This window comes from Electrophorus electricus, chromosome 6 (assembly GCF_041902795.1).
Source record: "Electrophorus electricus isolate QZ-2024a chromosome 6, ASM4190279v1, whole genome shotgun sequence".
NCBI classification, from domain to species: Eukaryota; Metazoa; Chordata; class Actinopteri; order Gymnotiformes; family Gymnotidae; genus Electrophorus; species Electrophorus electricus.
Window position 1 is genome coordinate 32,680,306 of NC_137502.1, and position 18,133 is coordinate 32,698,438.

The 18,133-nt window shown below is 38.3% G+C and overlaps 2 protein-coding genes across 2 annotated transcripts; both read left to right on the forward strand.

Moving 5' to 3' along the window:
- The first annotated feature begins 3,384 nt into the window (after positions 1 to 3,384).
- Positions 3,385 to 4,873, forward strand: LOC145658517 (interferon alpha-3-like). The gene is made up of 5 exons (XM_081715705.1): positions 3,385 to 3,510; positions 3,630 to 3,716; positions 4,300 to 4,446; positions 4,537 to 4,635; positions 4,766 to 4,873. Exons 1-5 carry the CDS (start codon positions 3,385 to 3,387, stop codon positions 4,871 to 4,873), a joined length of 567 nt encoding a protein of 188 aa, XP_081571831.1.
- Positions 4,874 to 14,947: 10,074 nt separating this feature from the next.
- LOC113569389 (interferon alpha-1-like) lies at positions 14,948 to 17,907 on the forward strand. The gene is made up of 5 exons (XM_081715706.1): positions 14,948 to 14,977; positions 16,664 to 16,750; positions 17,334 to 17,480; positions 17,571 to 17,669; positions 17,800 to 17,907. Exons 1-5 carry the CDS (start codon positions 14,948 to 14,950, stop codon positions 17,905 to 17,907), a joined length of 471 nt encoding a protein of 156 aa, XP_081571832.1.
- Positions 17,908 to 18,133: the final 226 nt, after the last annotated feature.

Here is an 18,133-nt window from a genome sequence, read left to right on the forward strand (position 1 = left end):
ATTTGTTCAATCTAGAACGCAAAAGTTCCTGAAGTTTATTTACCTTCTCTTTTAAAATGGTTCTGAGTTTCTCGAAGTACACTCGGAGCGCAGTCTCTCGCTTAAGAAAGTCGTCCAGGGATTCAAATTGTTTGTTCACGACCTGAAATTGCGAAGGGAAACAAAAGTGTTTCTAACGATAGGAGTGGCATAAGCAAATACACTGGTTGGGTACCATCTAGCCAAACAGATCATCTTTAATAACTGGGATGATAGGACTACGGAAACGGATGAATATGTTCCTTACACATTCATTCTCCTCGGTCTGACGATAAAGAATGTTCTGAAAGTCTTCAAACTTTTCCTGGACGCTCCACTGCTCCGGAACTTCGTCGTTGTCGAACACGGAGTACATGTGCTTCAGTGTGACATAAATAGATTGTTTGATTGCACCGGCCTGTTTTTAGAAATAAAAGCATGAACAACAACTTCAACAAATGACAACTATAAAAACACATTAATAATAACAACAACAACAATAAATATTACAGTTACAAAATAAGCAATATCACACATTTAGTGCATGGGTACTTCTATGGGGTAATAGTGCTGCGATACTGTAGCATATTTATAGACTACGAAACATTAGATAGATAGATAGATAGATAGATAGATAGATAGATAGATAGATAGATAGATAGATAGATAGATAGATAGATAGATAGATAGATAGATAGATAGATAGATAGATAGATAGATAGATAGATAGATAGATAGATCTGCTCCCAGGAAGACCCCGCCATCAATGAATCCTGTATCAGGGCGCTCGACTGGTGCCGCCTCTTGGTCTGCCTCTGGACTCTTACCGGCCTGTCCTCTAGCCCTAGTCCCAGTTAGTCCTTACCCTGTCCCCGTCACAGTTACTCTCACTGTTCCTGGTCCAGCTCGTCTGCCCATTCAGCCATGTTCAGTCCCTGACCTGTCCCTTCCCTGACGGTTCTGGTCCATTCTCACTCTGTGGGAGCTCTGGCTCCTTGCCCAACTCTTCCTGTCCTGGTCCCAGATCCCACTTCGTGATCCCACCTGGAAACCATAGCCCGTCCAGTTTGCGCGGCAGGAGCTGCGCCTTCGGGGTCAGAGGGGGGACTACCGTCACGCTGCCCTCCACAACTGCCCGTCCACGTGATGGACTGTCAACGTGGCGTTTGTTTGTGTTTTGTGTTTGGCGTGCCGCCGTGTTCTTGTGCTGCATCCCTGTTTCACACATGTCGCCACACCAAGCCCTTGTTAACTTGCTCGCCTGTGCCTAGTTACAATAAGTAATTGTATTATGAATATATGCCCATTTCCTTCTGTTTCCCGCGGCTGGTTATTCTTATTGCTCTGTAAGTGTTCTACCATGATTTTAGTTAAATGATCTTCATTGATGTGTGTCTTTGCTTTATTTTTGCGGTTTAACATGTTTCGCTGTTGTTTCATTAAACGGTTTTGTTTATTGAAACAATGACTTGCATCCTGCATCTTGTCTGAAAGGAGAAAGCACAGCTAAACTCTGCCCGCTTGGATGCGCAAAAGTTCTCTCAAAAATGTAATGAATTGTGAACATTATTTTTACCACCGACTTGCAATACAAAACCGCATGGCTACGTCCACAAGCCTCTGTTAGTTATGTTTGTATGGTATTTCTTTTTTGAAACAAAACTGGCTACAAGTGTAGTGCACTGGCTAAAACGGATGGTATGTGTCTTTTAAAATTATTGTTTAATAACAGAAGTGTAATAACTAAATATAAATATATATATATATATATATATATATATATATATATATATATATATATATATATATATATATATATATATATATATATATATATATATAATCGAACTATAAAATTAATTATAAAATTAGGCGTAATTTACGGTAAGTTATGGAAGAAGACCTGAAACTGTCAGGAGAGGTCAGTCTAGAATATTCCGCGATCTCTAAGGACCTTGGCAAAATTATTGCCTCATAGTTCATGCTGCTGTAAACGATGAAACTATTTCAACAGAATGTGGAAGTTAAATCTGGAACACTAAGCAGTCTTGTGATCCACCGGTTATGCTGAACGTAACCCGCCCAGACCAGGTTAGATGCGCAACATGGCGATATAGCCAATTAAAAATGTATTCACAGTTATGATAAAAAAGGCCAAAGTCAGATCAAATTGAGCAGAAATCTCTAGAATAGAAGATATAATGTGTGTACAATACTATGTACTACAGCAGCAACAACAAGAACAAGAACAACAACAATAATATTAATAAAAGAATTTAGAAGAAGTTAAGAAAGTCTTCAAGTTGGAAACAGCATGCACCAAATTCATAGAAATAACATTTATGCAGTAAAACAAATTGGATTGAGAGCAGCGAAGTTTTTTCCTTTAAAAATAGTTTCGAATCATTTGCATATCAGTTAAATAAGAAAAAGACAATTCTGTTAACATAAAACGGATTTTATAATAATTTGGATTTAGCCCTCTGATGAATCTGATGTGTGTTCGATAGAGCGTTTGCCTGGAAAATCTGAGCCATCATATGACCACATGGTAACGGTTTTTTTTCAGTTATTTCAAGTTATTGTAAACTGACACATAATAAATGCTCATTTCATAAGACGATTTAGGAAAGATACGTAGGTAGGTGTGCATAAACGAATGAGTGTTTGTGTGTGTGTGTGTGTGTGTGTGTGTGTGTGAGAGAGAGAGAGAGAGAGAGAGAGAGAGAGAACAATGTAATACCAAGGGCGGTAGAAACAGGATAGTAACGAAACGATTACGTTTATGTACTTTGACATGGATCTATAGATAAGATGTTTATACAGACATAGATACAGACAGACAGACATACAGACATACAGACAGACATACAGACAGACATACAGACAGACAGTTAGATAGATAGATAGATAGATAGATAGATAGATAGATAGATAGATAGATAGATAGATAGATAGATAGATAGATAGATAGATAGATAGATAGATAGATAGATAGATAGATAGATAGATACTTTCGTTAGAACTATTCAAGCTTTGAATGCACTAGAACTTGAAGCGAAAACGTCGTCATGGGGAAAAGCCCAACTGTGAAAGAATTCGGACTAAATATGATCAATTGATCCTTTCGCTTCTAAAACAAATTTCACTTTTCAAACATCCACAAATCCGCACTACAAAAACCGCGCGATGGGCATCAGAATGAACAGATACTTTGGAGATATTCCTAATATTCCGAATCAAAGGTAGATTCGCTCTTGTGAGCATTTATGATCACAGCTTCTTTTCGTTAACGCACGAATCCAAAAGACTAACCATTTTTTCTTCTTTTCACCTCTACAGCCCCGTCTGAAGCCTTGTTTCAGGATGACATATCAGTGTTTGGTTTGGATCGGCGCCATTCTGTGCATTGCACAGGTTTGGTCGATGCCCACAAATTGCAAACTGCAATGGACGCTTATACCAAGAACACATAACCTACTATTAAAAGTGGTATGTAGGCATACAGTGCTGACCGAGATTAATGTAATGCCTTGCAACGTTTATTTGTGCTCTCTTTCGTTGTTTTTTTGTATTTTTGTTGTTGTTTGACTTTCCTGGTCTCTCAATAGAGTGGCCCGTTTCCTTCTCAATGTCTGGACGACAAAGTTGAAATCAGTTTGCCAGAGTCGGCTTTGCTGCGCAACGCCTCTAAACAGGTTAGTTCTAATGCCTTGGAAACATTTATAGGTGAGGCATAAGACGGAAATATACTGTATGAAAGCCAGAGCTGGACCAACGTTTGCTGTTTGGGGAGTGCACTTTCAAGCATGGCGTCTTCGTAGCCCACAGCGTAATAATAGCTATAGGCTAAAGCTGTGACATCATAACAGCAAAAAAAGCAATAGGCTGTGGGGTGAGGGAAGAAACGTGCCGACTGTGATCATGCGTAGGCTAGGTTTGGATATATGCGATAGCTACATAACGAACTGGCCAGACTATCATACAATCACTTCTGTAACAAGTGTTCTGGCTCTAGCAGAAGATGTAGGCTACTTTTTTCAAACAGTTTTAGATTCGTCCCCAGCAGTGTTAGAACTAAATATAAAATTATAATCAAACTATTCAATTAAAATTAGAAGCGGCGAATCGGGATAAAGACCTGAAACTGACCGAAAGGGTCAGTCTTTGCTAGAAAACCTGTAAAATCGGCGATCTCTAAGGATATAGTAAATGTTTGTAGCAAATGTTTATGAGTGGCAAATGTATATTCATTTAAATATATGTATTGGACCTCGACAGGACTTGGCAGTTGCGAAAGCTGTTTATAAAACCTTAACGAGCATAGAGTCTCTGTTCGACAACTACGGCATTCCACAGTCCTGGGACGGTCAAAAGCTTGAAGACTTTCAAAACATTGTGTACCGGCAGATCGATGAGAGCAAATGTGTAAGAAACTATAAGTGATTTGCAAAATATATTACGGCAGGTTGTAAAATGTCGAATGTACATTGTATTAAATGAACCAACTTGTTGCAGATTTCGGGGAAAACACAAAAGGATGAAGACGACTTTTCTGCGAGAGACGCTGCCATAACTGACTATTTTGAGAAACTGAAAAAACTCTTGAAAGACATGGTATGTGTTTTCTGAAATGGGGACAAGGATGAGCTTAGTGTATAATTACATAGTAATTAGTTACTTTATTTGCAAAACGTTCTGATATAGATTTAGTACATTGCGTGTTCTTCCCGCTAATCTTTCACAGGAATTCAGTGATTGCGCTTGGGAGACGGTTCGGCTTGAGGTTCTGAGTCTTCTACAGTTCATTGTGGTGGAGACTTCAGATAACGAGTTCTGGTCACGAAGAGTCTAAGCATCGTTATGGGAATGTCTTATAAGACCTTTAAGAGGACTAGTTTTGTGATATGTCCTTTCTTAAGACATTTATTTATTTGTTTATTTGTGTACGCATCTATCTATTTATTTATTTATTTATTTATTTATTTATTTATTTATGTATTTATTTATTTGCTTTTTTGTGCATTTATATATTTATGCCATTTAATCAGTACATTTGTTTCTTGTATTTGATTCATGTTGATCTTTTGGAGCTAGTGATTCTGTACTGATTAACAGCACAATAAAAACGTCTCGCTAAAAGTATTTGTGACTACCGTTATGCAATTCCAAGCACGCCGAACGTTTTGGTGGGCTGCTTGGCCAAAAGGTCTCTTCCTTGTCATGAATGACACGTGGACAAAAAGGATAGTGGAGGAGGATAGTGCTGTAGCTTTTATTTTACTTCTTCAAGTACGTTGCCTTTAGTTAATTCATACAATAACACGCAAATCTGAGTTTGTCAAATATACCGATTTCGAGTTTCAATACTCTGCAGAAGAATTTCTAATGTGTACACTAAAGGTTATTACACTACTTGCCTACGAATACGTTTCAGAGTACACATTCACTTAAACACTAAATCACTTTTTGGCTGAATTTTAAGAAACAAAAAGACCTAAAGAAGTACATTTTTATTCGGGCCAATTCTAATAGGTGATGTGCATCAAAAGACAAGGCTCATTGACAAAATATGGCACCAAGCCATCCAGAGACCATCTCAGACCCTAACATTTAAAACAACAGATTGAACAGTGTAACTAGCTAATAGTCGCCAAGAATGACCAGAACCAATGTCCTCGGCTCTGCTACGTTTTTCGGTATTAAACAATAGCAATTGTCCCCTTTTTTTTCTTTGCGACTGTCTGTCACCAAACGTGCTTGGTTAGTCAAAGCTCCTCTTTGGTGAGCTATCCAGTGCTGAAGCCGCAGCTATTCGGATTTGAGAACAGTGGTAAACACTAAGCGTTAGATAGCTGTAGTAATTAACGATAAACGATAGGCAACTTCAGTAACAAACGCTAAGTGTTAGACAGCTGTAGTAATTAACGCTAGAGGTCTTAGATCACAGGCCAATATATTCATGCGATGTCGAAATAACCTACAAACAAGAAGCGTGTAAAGACAGCGTACAAACCCAACATTTGTTTTTAACTGTAATAGCTTAACCTAAGCTTACTTGATCTTCTCAGCGAACAGGACAAGCAACAAAAGAATTTTGCAATGGCGATTATATGTAGGTTACACTTTAGCAACAGGCTAGGAATACACAGCACAATCAACAGAAATATTGGAGATTATGAAACTGATTTCCCAGCTTAGTTTATTTTTAGTTAACTATCGTGTACAGAATCTCCAAATAAACAAGCAAGCAGACAGCAATTATTTAGGTCAAATGAAAAATGTCTAATATTTTAGGAAGCATTACAGCCGTCAAGCTGTTCTTCAACCTCGGCGGGAAAACCAACCGTCAAAGTCTGTCTTCAGAATAAACAGCAGAATGTGTTGTACCTCATCGCGTACGAACTCCCATGCGCAGTACTGGAAATCCTGAAGAAGAAAAAAACATAAAGACTGGGCGAAAGAGTAATAATAACAATGCGATTTAATCCTGTTCTCCATAACGTGCAATTTGTTCAATCTAGAACGCAAAAGTTCCTGAAGTTTATTTACCTTCTCTTTTAAAATGGTTCTGAGTTTCTCGAAGTACACTCGGAGCGCAGTCTCTCGCTTAAGAAAGTCGTCCAGGGATTCAAATTGTTTGTTCACGACCTGAAATTGCGAAGGGAAACAAAAGTGTTTCTAACGATAGGAGTGGCATAAGCAAATACACTGGTTGGGTACCATCTAGCCAAACAGATCATCTTTAATAACTGGGATGATAGGACTACGGAAACGGATGAATATGTTCCTTACACATTCATTCTCCTCGGTCTGACGATAAAGAATGTTCTGAAAGTCTTCAAACTTTTCCTGGACGCTCCACTGCTCCGGAACTTCGTCGTTGTCGAACACGGAGTACATGTGCTTCAGTGTGACATAAATAGATTGTTTGATTGCACCGGCCTGTTTTTAGAAATAAAAGCATGAACAACAACTTCAACAAATGACAACTATAAAAACACATTAATAATAACAACAACAACAACAATAAATATTACAGTTACAAAATAAGCAATATCACATTTAGTGCATGGGTACTTCTATGGGGTAATAGTGCTGCGATACTGTAGCATATTTATAGACTACGAAACATTAGATAGATAGATAGATAGATAGATAGATAGATAGATAGATAGATAGATAGATAGATAGATAGATAGATAGATAGATAGATAGATAGATAGATAGATAGATAGATAGATAGATAGATAGATCTGCTCCCAGGAAGACCCTGCCATCAATGAATCCTGTATCAGGGCGCTCGACTGGTGCCGCCTCTTGGTCTGCCTCTGGACTCTTACCGGCCTGTCCTCTAGCCCTAGTCCCAGTTAGTCCTTACCCTGTCCCCGTCACAGTTACTCTCACTGTTCCTGGTCCAGCTCGTCTGCCCATTCAGCCATGTTCAGTCCCTGACCTGTCCCTTCCCTGACGGTTCTGGTCCATTCTCACTCTGTGGGAGCTCTGGCTCCTTGCCCAACTCTTCCTGTCCTGGTCCCAGATCCCACTTCGTGATCCCACCTGGAAACCATAGCCCGTCCAGTTTGCGCGGCAGGAGCTGCGCCTTCGGGGTCAGAGGGGGGACTACCGTCACGCTGCCCTCCACAACTGCCCGTCCACGTGATGGACTGTCAACGTGGCGTTTGTTTGTGTTTTGTGTTTGGCGTGCCGCCGTGTTCTTGTGCTGCATCCCTGTTTCACACATGTCGCCACACCAAGCCCTTGTTAACTTGCTCGCCTGTGCCTAGTTACAATAAGTAATTGTATTATGAATATATGCCCATTTCCTTCTGTTTCCCGCGGCTGGTTATTCTTATTGCTCTGTAAGTGTTCTACCATGATTTTAGTTAAATGATCTTCATTGATGTGTGTCTTTGCTTTATTTTTGCGGTTTAACATGTTTCGCTGTTGTTTCATTAAACGGTTTTGTTTATTGAAACAATGACTTGCATCCTGCATCTTGTCTGAAAGGAGAAAGCACAGCTAAACTCTGCCCGCTTGGATGCGCAAAAGTTCTCTCAAAAATGTAATGAATTGTGAACATTATTTTTACCACCGACTTGCAATACAAAACCGCATGGCTACGTCCACAAGCCTCTGTTAGTTATGTTTGTATGGTATTTCTTTTTTGAAACAAAACTGGCTACAAGTGTAGTGCACTGGCTAAAACGGATGGTATGTGTCTTTTAAAATTATTGTTTAATAACAGAAGTGTAATAACTAAATAGAAATATATATATATATATATATATATATATATATATATATATATATATATATATATATATATATATATATATATATATATATATATATATATATAATCGAACTATAAAATTAATTATAAAATTAGGCGTAATTTACGGTAAGTTATGGAAGAAGACCTGAAACTGTCAGGAGAGGTCAGTCTAGAATATTCCGCGATCTCTAAGGACCTTGGCAAAATTATTGCCTCATAGTTCATGCTGCTGTAAACGATGAAACTATTTCAACAGAATGTGGAAGTTAAATCTGGAACACTAAGCAGTCTTGTGATCCACCGGTTATGCTGAACGTAACCCGCCCAGACCAGGTTAGATGCGCAACATGGCGATATAGCCAATTAAAAATGTATTCACAGTTATGATAAAAAAGGCCAAAGTCAGATCAAATTGAGCAGAAATCTCTAGAATAGAAGATATAATGTGTGTACAATACTATGTACTACAGCAGCAACAACAAGAACAAGAACAACAACAATAATATTAATAAAAGAATTTAGAAGAAGTTAAGAAAGTCTTCAAGTTGGAAACAGCATGCACCAAATTCATAGAAATAACATTTATGCAGTAAAACAAATTGGATTGAGAGCAGCGAAGTTTTTTCCTTTAAAAATAGTTTCGAATCATTTGCATATCAGTTAAATAAGAAAAAGACAATTCTGTTAACATAAAACGGATTTTATAATAATTTGGATTTAGCCCTCTGATGAATCTGATGTGTGTTCGATAGAGCGTTTGCCTGGAAAATCTGAGCCATCATATGACCACATGGTAACGGTTTTTTTTCAGTTATTTCAAGTTATTGTAAACTGACACATAATAAATGCTCATTTCATAAGACGATTTAGGAAAGATACGTAGGTAGGTGTGCATAAACGAATGAGTGTTTGTGTGTGTGTGTGTGTGTGTGTGTGTGTGTGAGAGAGAGAGAGAGAGAGAGAGAGAGAGAGAACAATGTAATACCAAGGGCGGTAGAAACAGGATAGTAACGAAACGATTACGTTTATGTACTTTGACATGGATCTATAGATAAGATGTTTATACAGACATAGATACAGACAGACAGACATACAGACATACAGACAGACATACAGACAGACATACAGACAGACAGTTAGATAGATAGATAGATAGATAGATAGATAGATAGATAGATAGATAGATAGATAGATAGATAGATAGATAGATAGATAGATAGATAGATAGATAGATAGATAGATAGATAGATAGATAGATAGATAGATACTTTCGTTAGAACTATTCAAGCTTTGAATGCACTAGAACTTGAAGCGAAAACGTCGTCATGGGGAAAAGCCCAACTGTGAAAGAATTCGGACTAAATATAATCAATTGATCCTTTCGCTTCTAAAACAAATTTCACTTTTCAAACATCCACAAATCCGCACTACAAAAACCGCGCGATGGGCATCAGAATGAACAGATACTTTGGAGATATTCCTAATATTCCGAATCAAAGGTAGATTCGCTCTTGTGAGCATTTATGATCACAGCTTCTTTTCGTTAACGCACGAATCCAAAAGACTAACCATTTTTTCTTCTTTTCACCTCTACAGCCCCGTCTGAAGCCTTGTTTCAGGATGACATATCAGTGTTTGGTTTGGATCGGCGCCATTCTGTGCATTGCACAGGTTTGGTCGATGCCCACAAATTGCAAACTGCAATGGACGCTTATACCAAGAACACATAACCTACTATTAAAAGTGGTATGTAGGCATACAGTGCTGACCGAGATTAATGTAATGCCTTGCAACGTTTATTTGTGCTCTCTTTCGTTGTTTTTTTGTATTTTTGTTGTTGTTTGACTTTCCTGGTCTCTCAATAGAGTGGCCCGTTTCCTTCTCAATGTCTGGACGACAAAGTTGAAATCAGTTTGCCAGAGTCGGCTTTGCTGCGCAACGCCTCTAAACAGGTTAGTTCTAATGCCTTGGAAACATTTATAGGTGAGGCATAAGACGGAAATATACTGTATGAAAGCCAGAGCTGGACCAACGTTTGCTGTTTGGGGAGTGCACTTTCAAGCATGGCGTCTTCGTAGCCCACAGCGTAATAATAGCTATAGGCTAAAGCTGTGACATCATAACAGCAAAAAAAGCAATAGGCTGTGGGGTGAGGGAAGAAACGTGCCGACTGTGATCATGCGTAGGCTAGGTTTGGATATATGCGATAGCTACATAACGAACTGGCCAGACTATCATACAATCACTTCTGTAACAAGTGTTCTGGCTCTAGCAGAAGATGTAGGCTACTTTTTTCAAACAGTTTTAGATTCGTCCCCAGCAGTGTTAGAACTAAATATAAAATTATAATCAAACTATTCAATTAAAATTAGAAGCGGCGAATCGGGATAAAGACCTGAAACTGACCGAAAGGGTCAGTCTTTGCTAGAAAACCTGTAAAATCGGCGATCTCTAAGGATATAGTAAATGTTTGTAGCAAATGTTTATGAGTGGCAAATGTATATTCATTTAAATATATGTATTGGACCTCGACAGGACTTGGCAGTTGCGAAAGCTGTTTATAAAACCTTAACGAGCATAGAGTCTCTGTTCGACAACTACGGCATTCCACAGTCCTGGGACGGTCAAAAGCTTGAAGACTTTCAAAACATTGTGTACCGGCAGATCGATGAGAGCAAATGTGTAAGAAACTATAAGTGATTTGCAAAATATATTACGGCAGGTTGTAAAATGTCGAATGTACATTGTATTAAATGAACCAACTTGTTGCAGATTTCGGGGAAAACACAAAAGGATGAAGACGACTTTTCTGCGAGAGACGCTGCCATAACTGACTATTTTGAGAAACTGAAAAAACTCTTGAAAGACATGGTATGTGTTTTCTGAAATGGGGACAAGGATGAGCTTAGTGTATAATTACATAGTAATTAGTTACTTTATTTGCAAAACGTTCTGATATAGATTTAGTACATTGCGTGTTCTTCCCGCTAATCTTTCACAGGAATTCAGTGATTGCGCTTGGGAGACGGTTCGGCTTGAGGTTCTGAGTCTTCTACAGTTCATTGTGGTGGAGACTTCAGATAACGAGTTCTGGTCACGAAGAGTCTAAGCATCGTTATGGGAATGTCTTATAAGACCTTTAAGAGGACTAGTTTTGTGATATGTCCTTTCTTAAGACATTTATTTATTTGTTTATTTGTGTACGCATCTATCTATTTATTTATTTATTTATTTATTTATGTATTTATTTATTTGCTTTTTTGTGCATTTATATATTTATGCCATTTAATCAGTACATTTGTTTCTTGTATTTGATTCATGTTGATCTTTTGGAGCTAGTGATTCTGTACTGATTAACAGCACAATAAAAACGTCTCGCTAAAAGTATTTGTGACTACCGTTATGCAATTCCAAGCACGCCGAACGTTTTGGTGGGCTGCTTGGCCAAAAGGTCTCTTCCTTGTCATGAATGACACGTGGACAAAAAGGATAGTGGAGGAGGATAGTGCTGTAGCTTTTATTTTACTTCTTCAAGTACGTTGCCTTTAGTTAATTCATACAATAACACGCAAATCTGAGTTTGTCAAATATACCGATTTCGAGTTTCAATACTCTGCAGAAGAATTTCTAATGTGTACACTAAAGGTTATTACACTACTTGCCTACGAATACGTTTCAGAGTACACATTCACTTAAACACTAAATCACTTTTTGGCTGAATTTTAAGAAACAAAAAGACCTAAAGAAGTACATTTTTATTCGGGCCAATTCTAATAGGTGATGTGCATCAAAAGACAAGGCTCATTGACAAAATATGGCACCAAGCCATCCAGAGACCATCTCAGACCCTAACATTTAAAACAACAGATTGAACAGTGTAACTAGCTAATAGTCGCCAAGAATGACCAGAACCAATGTCCTCGGCTCTGCTACGTTTTTCGGTATTAAACAATAGCAATTGTCCCCTTTTTTTTCTTTGCGACTGTCTGTCACCAAACGTGCTTGGTTAGTCAAAGCTCCTCTTTGGTGAGCTATCCAGTGCTGAAGCCGCAGCTATTCGGATTTGAGAACAGTGGTAAACACTAAGCGTTAGATAGCTGTAGTAATTAACGATAAACGATAGGCAACTTCAGTAACAAACGCTAAGTGTTAGACAGCTGTAGTAATTAACGCTAGAGGTCTTAGATCACAGGCCAATATATTCATGCGATGTCGAAATAACCTACAAACAAGAAGCGTGTAAAGACAGCGTACAAACCCAACATTTGTTTTTAACTGTAATAGCTTAACCTAAGCTTACTTGATCTTCTCAGCGAACAGGACAAGCAACAAAAGAATTTTGCAATGGCGATTATATGTAGGTTACACTTTAGCAACAGGCTAGGAATACACAGCACAATCAACAGAAATATTGGAGATTATGAAACTGATTTCCCAGCTTAGTTTATTTTTAGTTAACTATCGTGTACAGAATCTCCAAATAAACAAGCAAGCAGACAGCAATTATTTAGGTCAAATGAAAAATGTCTAATATTTTAGGAAGCATTACAGCCGTCAAGCTGTTCTTCAACCTCGGCGGGAAAACCAACCGTCAAAGTCTGTCTTCAGAATAAACAGCAGAATGTGTTGTACCTCATCGCGTACGAACTCCCATGCGCAGTACTGGAAATCCTGAAGAAGAAAAAAACATAAAGACTGGGCGAAAGAGTAATAATAACAATGCGATTTAATCCTGTTCTCCATAACGTGCAATTTGTTCAATCTAGAACGCAAAAGTTCCTGAAGTTTATTTACCTTCTCTTTTAAAATGGTTCTGAGTTTCTCGAAGTACACTCGGAGCGCAGTCTCTCGCTTAAGAAAGTCGTCCAGGGATTCAAATTGTTTGTTCACGACCTGAAATTGCGAAGGGAAACAAAAGTGTTTCTAACGATAGGAGTGGCATAAGCAAATACACTGGTTGGGTACCATCTAGCCAAACAGATCATCTTTAATAACTGGGATGATAGGACTACGGAAACGGATGAATATGTTCCTTACACATTCATTCTCCTCGGTCTGACGATAAAGAATGTTCTGAAAGTCTTCAAACTTTTCCTGGACGCTCCACTGCTCCGGAACTTCGTCGTTGTCGAACACGGAGTACATGTGCTTCAGTGTGACATAAATAGATTGTTTGATTGCACCGGCCTGTTTTTAGAAATAAAAGCATGAACAACAACTTCAACAAATGACAACTATAAAAACACATTAATAATAACAACAACAACAACAATAAATATTACAGTTACAAAATAAGCAATATCACATTTAGTGCATGGGTACTTCTATGGGGTAATAGTGCTGCGATACTGTAGCATATTTATAGACTACGAAACATTAGATAGATAGATAGATAGATAGATAGATAGATAGATAGATAGATAGATAGATAGATAGATAGATAGATAGATAGATAGATAGATAGATAGATAGATAGATAGATAGATAGATCTGCTCCCAGGAAGACCCTGCCATCAATGAATCCTGTATCAGGGCGCTCGACTGGTGCCGCCTCTTGGTCTGCCTCTGGACTCTTACCGGCCTGTCCTCTAGCCCTAGTCCCAGTTAGTCCTTACCCTGTCCCCGTCACAGTTACTCTCACTGTTCCTGGTCCAGCTCGTCTGCCCATTCAGCCATGTTCAGTCCCTGACCTGTCCCTTCCCTGACGGTTCTGGTCCATTCTCACTCTGTGGGAGCTCTGGCTCCTTGCCCAACTCTTCCTGTCCTGGTCCCAGATCCCACTTCGTGATCCCACCTGGAAACCATAGCCCGTCCAGTTTGCGCGGCAGGAGCTGCGCCTTCGGGGTCAGAGGGGGGACTACCGTCACGCTGCCCTCCACAACTGCCCGTCCACGTGATGGACTGTCAACGTGGCGTTTGTTTGTGTTTTGTGTTTGGCGTGCCGCCGTGTTCTTGTGCTGCATCCCTGTTTCACACATGTCGCCACACCAAGCCCTTGTTAACTTGCTCGCCTGTGCCTAGTTACAATAAGTAATTGTATTATGAATATATGCCCATTTCCTTCTGTTTCCCGCGGCTGGTTATTCTTATTGCTCTGTAAGTGTTCTACCATGATTTTAGTTAAATGATCTTCATTGATGTGTGTCTTTGCTTTATTTTTGCGGTTTAACATGTTTCGCTGTTGTTTCATTAAACGGTTTTGTTTATTGAAACAATGACTTGCATCCTGCATCTTGTCTGAAAGGAGAAAGCACAGCTAAACTCTGCCCGCTTGGATGCGCAAAAGTTCTCTCAAAAATGTAATGAATTGTGAACATTATTTTTACCACCGACTTGCAATACAAAACCGCATGGCTACGTCCACAAGCCTCTGTTAGTTATGTTTGTATGGTATTTCTTTTTTGAAACAAAACTGGCTACAAGTGTAGTGCACTGGCTAAAACGGATGGTATGTGTCTTTTAAAATTATTGTTTAATAACAGAAGTGTAATAACTAAATAGAAATATATATATATATATATATATATATATATATATATATATATATATATATATATATATATATATATATATATATATATATATATATATATATATATATAATCGAACTATAAAATTAATTATAAAATTAGGCGTAATTTACGGTAAGTTATGGAAGAAGACCTGAAACTGTCAGGAGAGGTCAGTCTAGAATATTCCGCGATCTCTAAGGACCTTGGCAAAATTATTGCCTCATAGTTCATGCTGCTGTAAACGATGAAACTATTTCAACAGAATGTGGAAGTTAAATCTGGAACACTAAGCAGTCTTGTGATCCACCGGTTATGCTGAACGTAACCCGCCCAGACCAGGTTAGATGCGCAACATGGCGATATAGCCAATTAAAAATGTATTCACAGTTATGATAAAAAAGGCCAAAGTCAGATCAAATTGAGCAGAAATCTCTAGAATAGAAGATATAATGTGTGTACAATACTATGTACTACAGCAGCAACAACAAGAACAAGAACAACAACAATAATATTAATAAAAGAATTTAGAAGAAGTTAAGAAAGTCTTCAAGTTGGAAACAGCATGCACCAAATTCATAGAAATAACATTTATGCAGTAAAACAAATTGGATTGAGAGCAGCGAAGTTTTTTCCTTTAAAAATAGTTTCGAATCATTTGCATATCAGTTAAATAAGAAAAAGACAATTCTGTTAACATAAAACGGATTTTATAATAATTTGGATTTAGCCCTCTGATGAATCTGATGTGTGTTCGATAGAGCGTTTGCCTGGAAAATCTGAGCCATCATATGACCACATGGTAACGGTTTTTTTTCAGTTATTTCAAGTTATTGTAAACTGACACATAATAAATGCTCATTTCATAAGACGATTTAGGAAAGATACGTAGGTAGGTGTGCATAAACGAATGAGTGTTTGTGTGTGTGTGTGTGTGTGTGTGTGTGTGTGAGAGAGAGAGAGAGAGAGAGAGAGAGAGAGAACAATGTAATACCAAGGGCGGTAGAAACAGGATAGTAACGAAACGATTACGTTTATGTACTTTGACATGGATCTATAGATAAGATGTTTATACAGACATAGATACAGACAGACAGACATACAGACATACAGACAGACATACAGACAGACATACAGACAGACAGTTAGATAGATAGATAGATAGATAGATAGATAGATAGATAGATAGATAGATAGATAGATAGATAGATAGATAGATAGATAGATAGATAGATAGATAGATAGATAGATAGATAGATACTTTCGTTAGAACTATTCAAGCTTTGAATGCACTAGAACTTGAAGCGAAAACGTCGTCATGGGGAAAAGCCCAACTGTGAAAGAATTCGGACTAAATATAATCAATTGATCCTTTCGCTTCTAAAACAAATTTCACTTTTCAAACATCCACAAATCCGCACTACAAAAACCGCGCGATGGGCATCAGAATGAACAGATACTTTGGAGATATTCCTAATATTCCGAATCAAAGGTAGATTCGCTCTTGTGAGCATTTATGATCACAGCTTCTTTTCGTTAACGCACGAATCCAAAAGACTAACCATTTTTTCTTCTTTTCACCTCTACAGCCCCGTCTGAAGCCTTGTTTCAGGATGACATATCAGTGTTTGGTTTGGATCGGCGCCATTCTGTGCATTGCACAGGTTTGGTCGATGCCCACAAATTGCAAACTGCAATGGACGCTTATACCAAGAACACATAACCTACTATTAAAAGTGGTATGTAGGCATACAGTGCTGACCGAGATTAATGTAATGCCTTGCAACGTTTATTTGTGCTCTCTTTCGTTGTTTTTTTGTATTTTTGTTGTTGTTTGACTTTCCTGGTCTCTCAATAGAGTGGCCCGTTTCCTTCTCAATGTCTGGACGACAAAGTTGAAATCAGTTTGCCAGAGTCGGCTTTGCTGCGCAACGCCTCTAAACAGGTTAGTTCTAATGCCTTGGAAACATTTATAGGTGAGGCATAAGACGGAAATATACTGTATGAAAGCCAGAGCTGGACCAACGTTTGCTGTTTGGGGAGTGCACTTTCAAGCATGGCGTCTTCGTAGCCCACAGCGTAATAATAGCTATAGGCTAAAGCTGTGACATCATAACAGCAAAAAAAGCAATAGGCTGTGGGGTGAGGGAAGAAACGTGCCGACTGTGATCATGCGTAGGCTAGGTTTGGATATATGCGATAGCTACATAACGAACTGGCCAGACTATCATACAATCACTTCTGTAACAAGTGTTCTGGCTCTAGCAGAAGATGTAGGCTACTTTTTTCAAACAGTTTTAGATTCGTCCCCAGCAGTGTTAGAACTAAATATAAAATTATAATCAAACTATTCAATTAAAATTAGAAGCGGCGAATCGGGATAAAGACCTGAAACTGACCGAAAGGGTCAGTCTTTGCTAGAAAACCTGTAAAATCGGCGATCTCTAAGGATATAGTAAATGTTTGTAGCAAATGTTTATGAGTGGCAAATGTATATTCATTTAAATATATGTATTGGACCTCGACAGGACTTGGCAGTTGCGAAAGCTGTTTATAAAACCTTAACGAGCATAGAGTCTCTGTTCGACAACTACGGCATTCCACAGTCCTGGGACGGTCAAAAGCTTGAAGACTTTCAAAACATTGTGTACCGGCAGATCGATGAGAGCAAATGTGTAAGAAACTATAAGTGATTTGCAAAATATATTACGGCAGGTTGTAAAATGTCGAATGTACATTGTATTAAATGAACCAACTTGTTGCAGATTTCGGGGAAAACACAAAAGGATGAAGACGACTTTTCTGCGAGAGACGCTGCCATAACTGACTATTTTGAGAAACTGAAAAAACTCTTGAAAGACATGGTATGTGTTTTCTGAAATGGGGACAAGGATGAGCTTAGTGTATAATTACATAGTAATTAGTTACTTTATTTGCAAAACGTTCTGATATAGATTTAGTACATTGCGTGTTCTTCCCGCTAATCTTTCACAGGAATTCAGTGATTGCGCTTGGGAGACGGTTCGGCTTGAGGTTCTGAGTCTTCTACAGTTCATTGTGGTGGAGACTTCAGATAACGAGTTCTGGTCACGAAGAGTCTAAGCATCGTTATGGGAATGTCTTATAAGACCTTTAAGAGGACTAGTTTTGTGATATGTCCTTTCTTAAGACATTTATTTATTTGTTTATTTGTGTACGCATCTATTTATTTATTTATTTATTTATGTATTTATGTATTTATTTATTTGCTTTTTTGTGCATTTATATATTTATGCCATTTAATCAGTACATTTGTTTCTTGTATTTGATTCATGTTGATCTTTTGGAG

What these genes read in the sequence shown, in the direction of transcription:
- LOC113569389 (XM_081715706.1), top strand. Translation starts at nt 14,948, where the DNA reads ATGGAAGAAGACCTGAAACTGTCAGGAGAG. An exon ending in TGCGCAACGCCTCTAAACAG is followed by an intron (nt 16,751 to 17,333) that starts GTTAGTTCTAAT and finishes GGACCTCGACAG; the next exon opens with GACTTGGCAGTTGCGAAAGC. An exon ending in AAAAACTCTTGAAAGACATG is followed by an intron (nt 17,670 to 17,799) that starts GTATGTGTTTTC and finishes AATCTTTCACAG; the next exon opens with GAATTCAGTGATTGCGCTTG.
- LOC145658517 (XM_081715705.1), top strand. Translation starts at nt 3,385, where the DNA reads ATGACATATCAGTGTTTGGTTTGGATCGGCGCCATTCTGTGCATTGCA. An exon ending in ATAACCTACTATTAAAAGTG is followed by an intron (nt 3,511 to 3,629) that starts GTATGTAGGCAT and finishes GTCTCTCAATAG; the next exon opens with AGTGGCCCGTTTCCTTCTCA. An exon ending in TGCGCAACGCCTCTAAACAG is followed by an intron (nt 3,717 to 4,299) that starts GTTAGTTCTAAT and finishes GGACCTCGACAG; the next exon opens with GACTTGGCAGTTGCGAAAGC.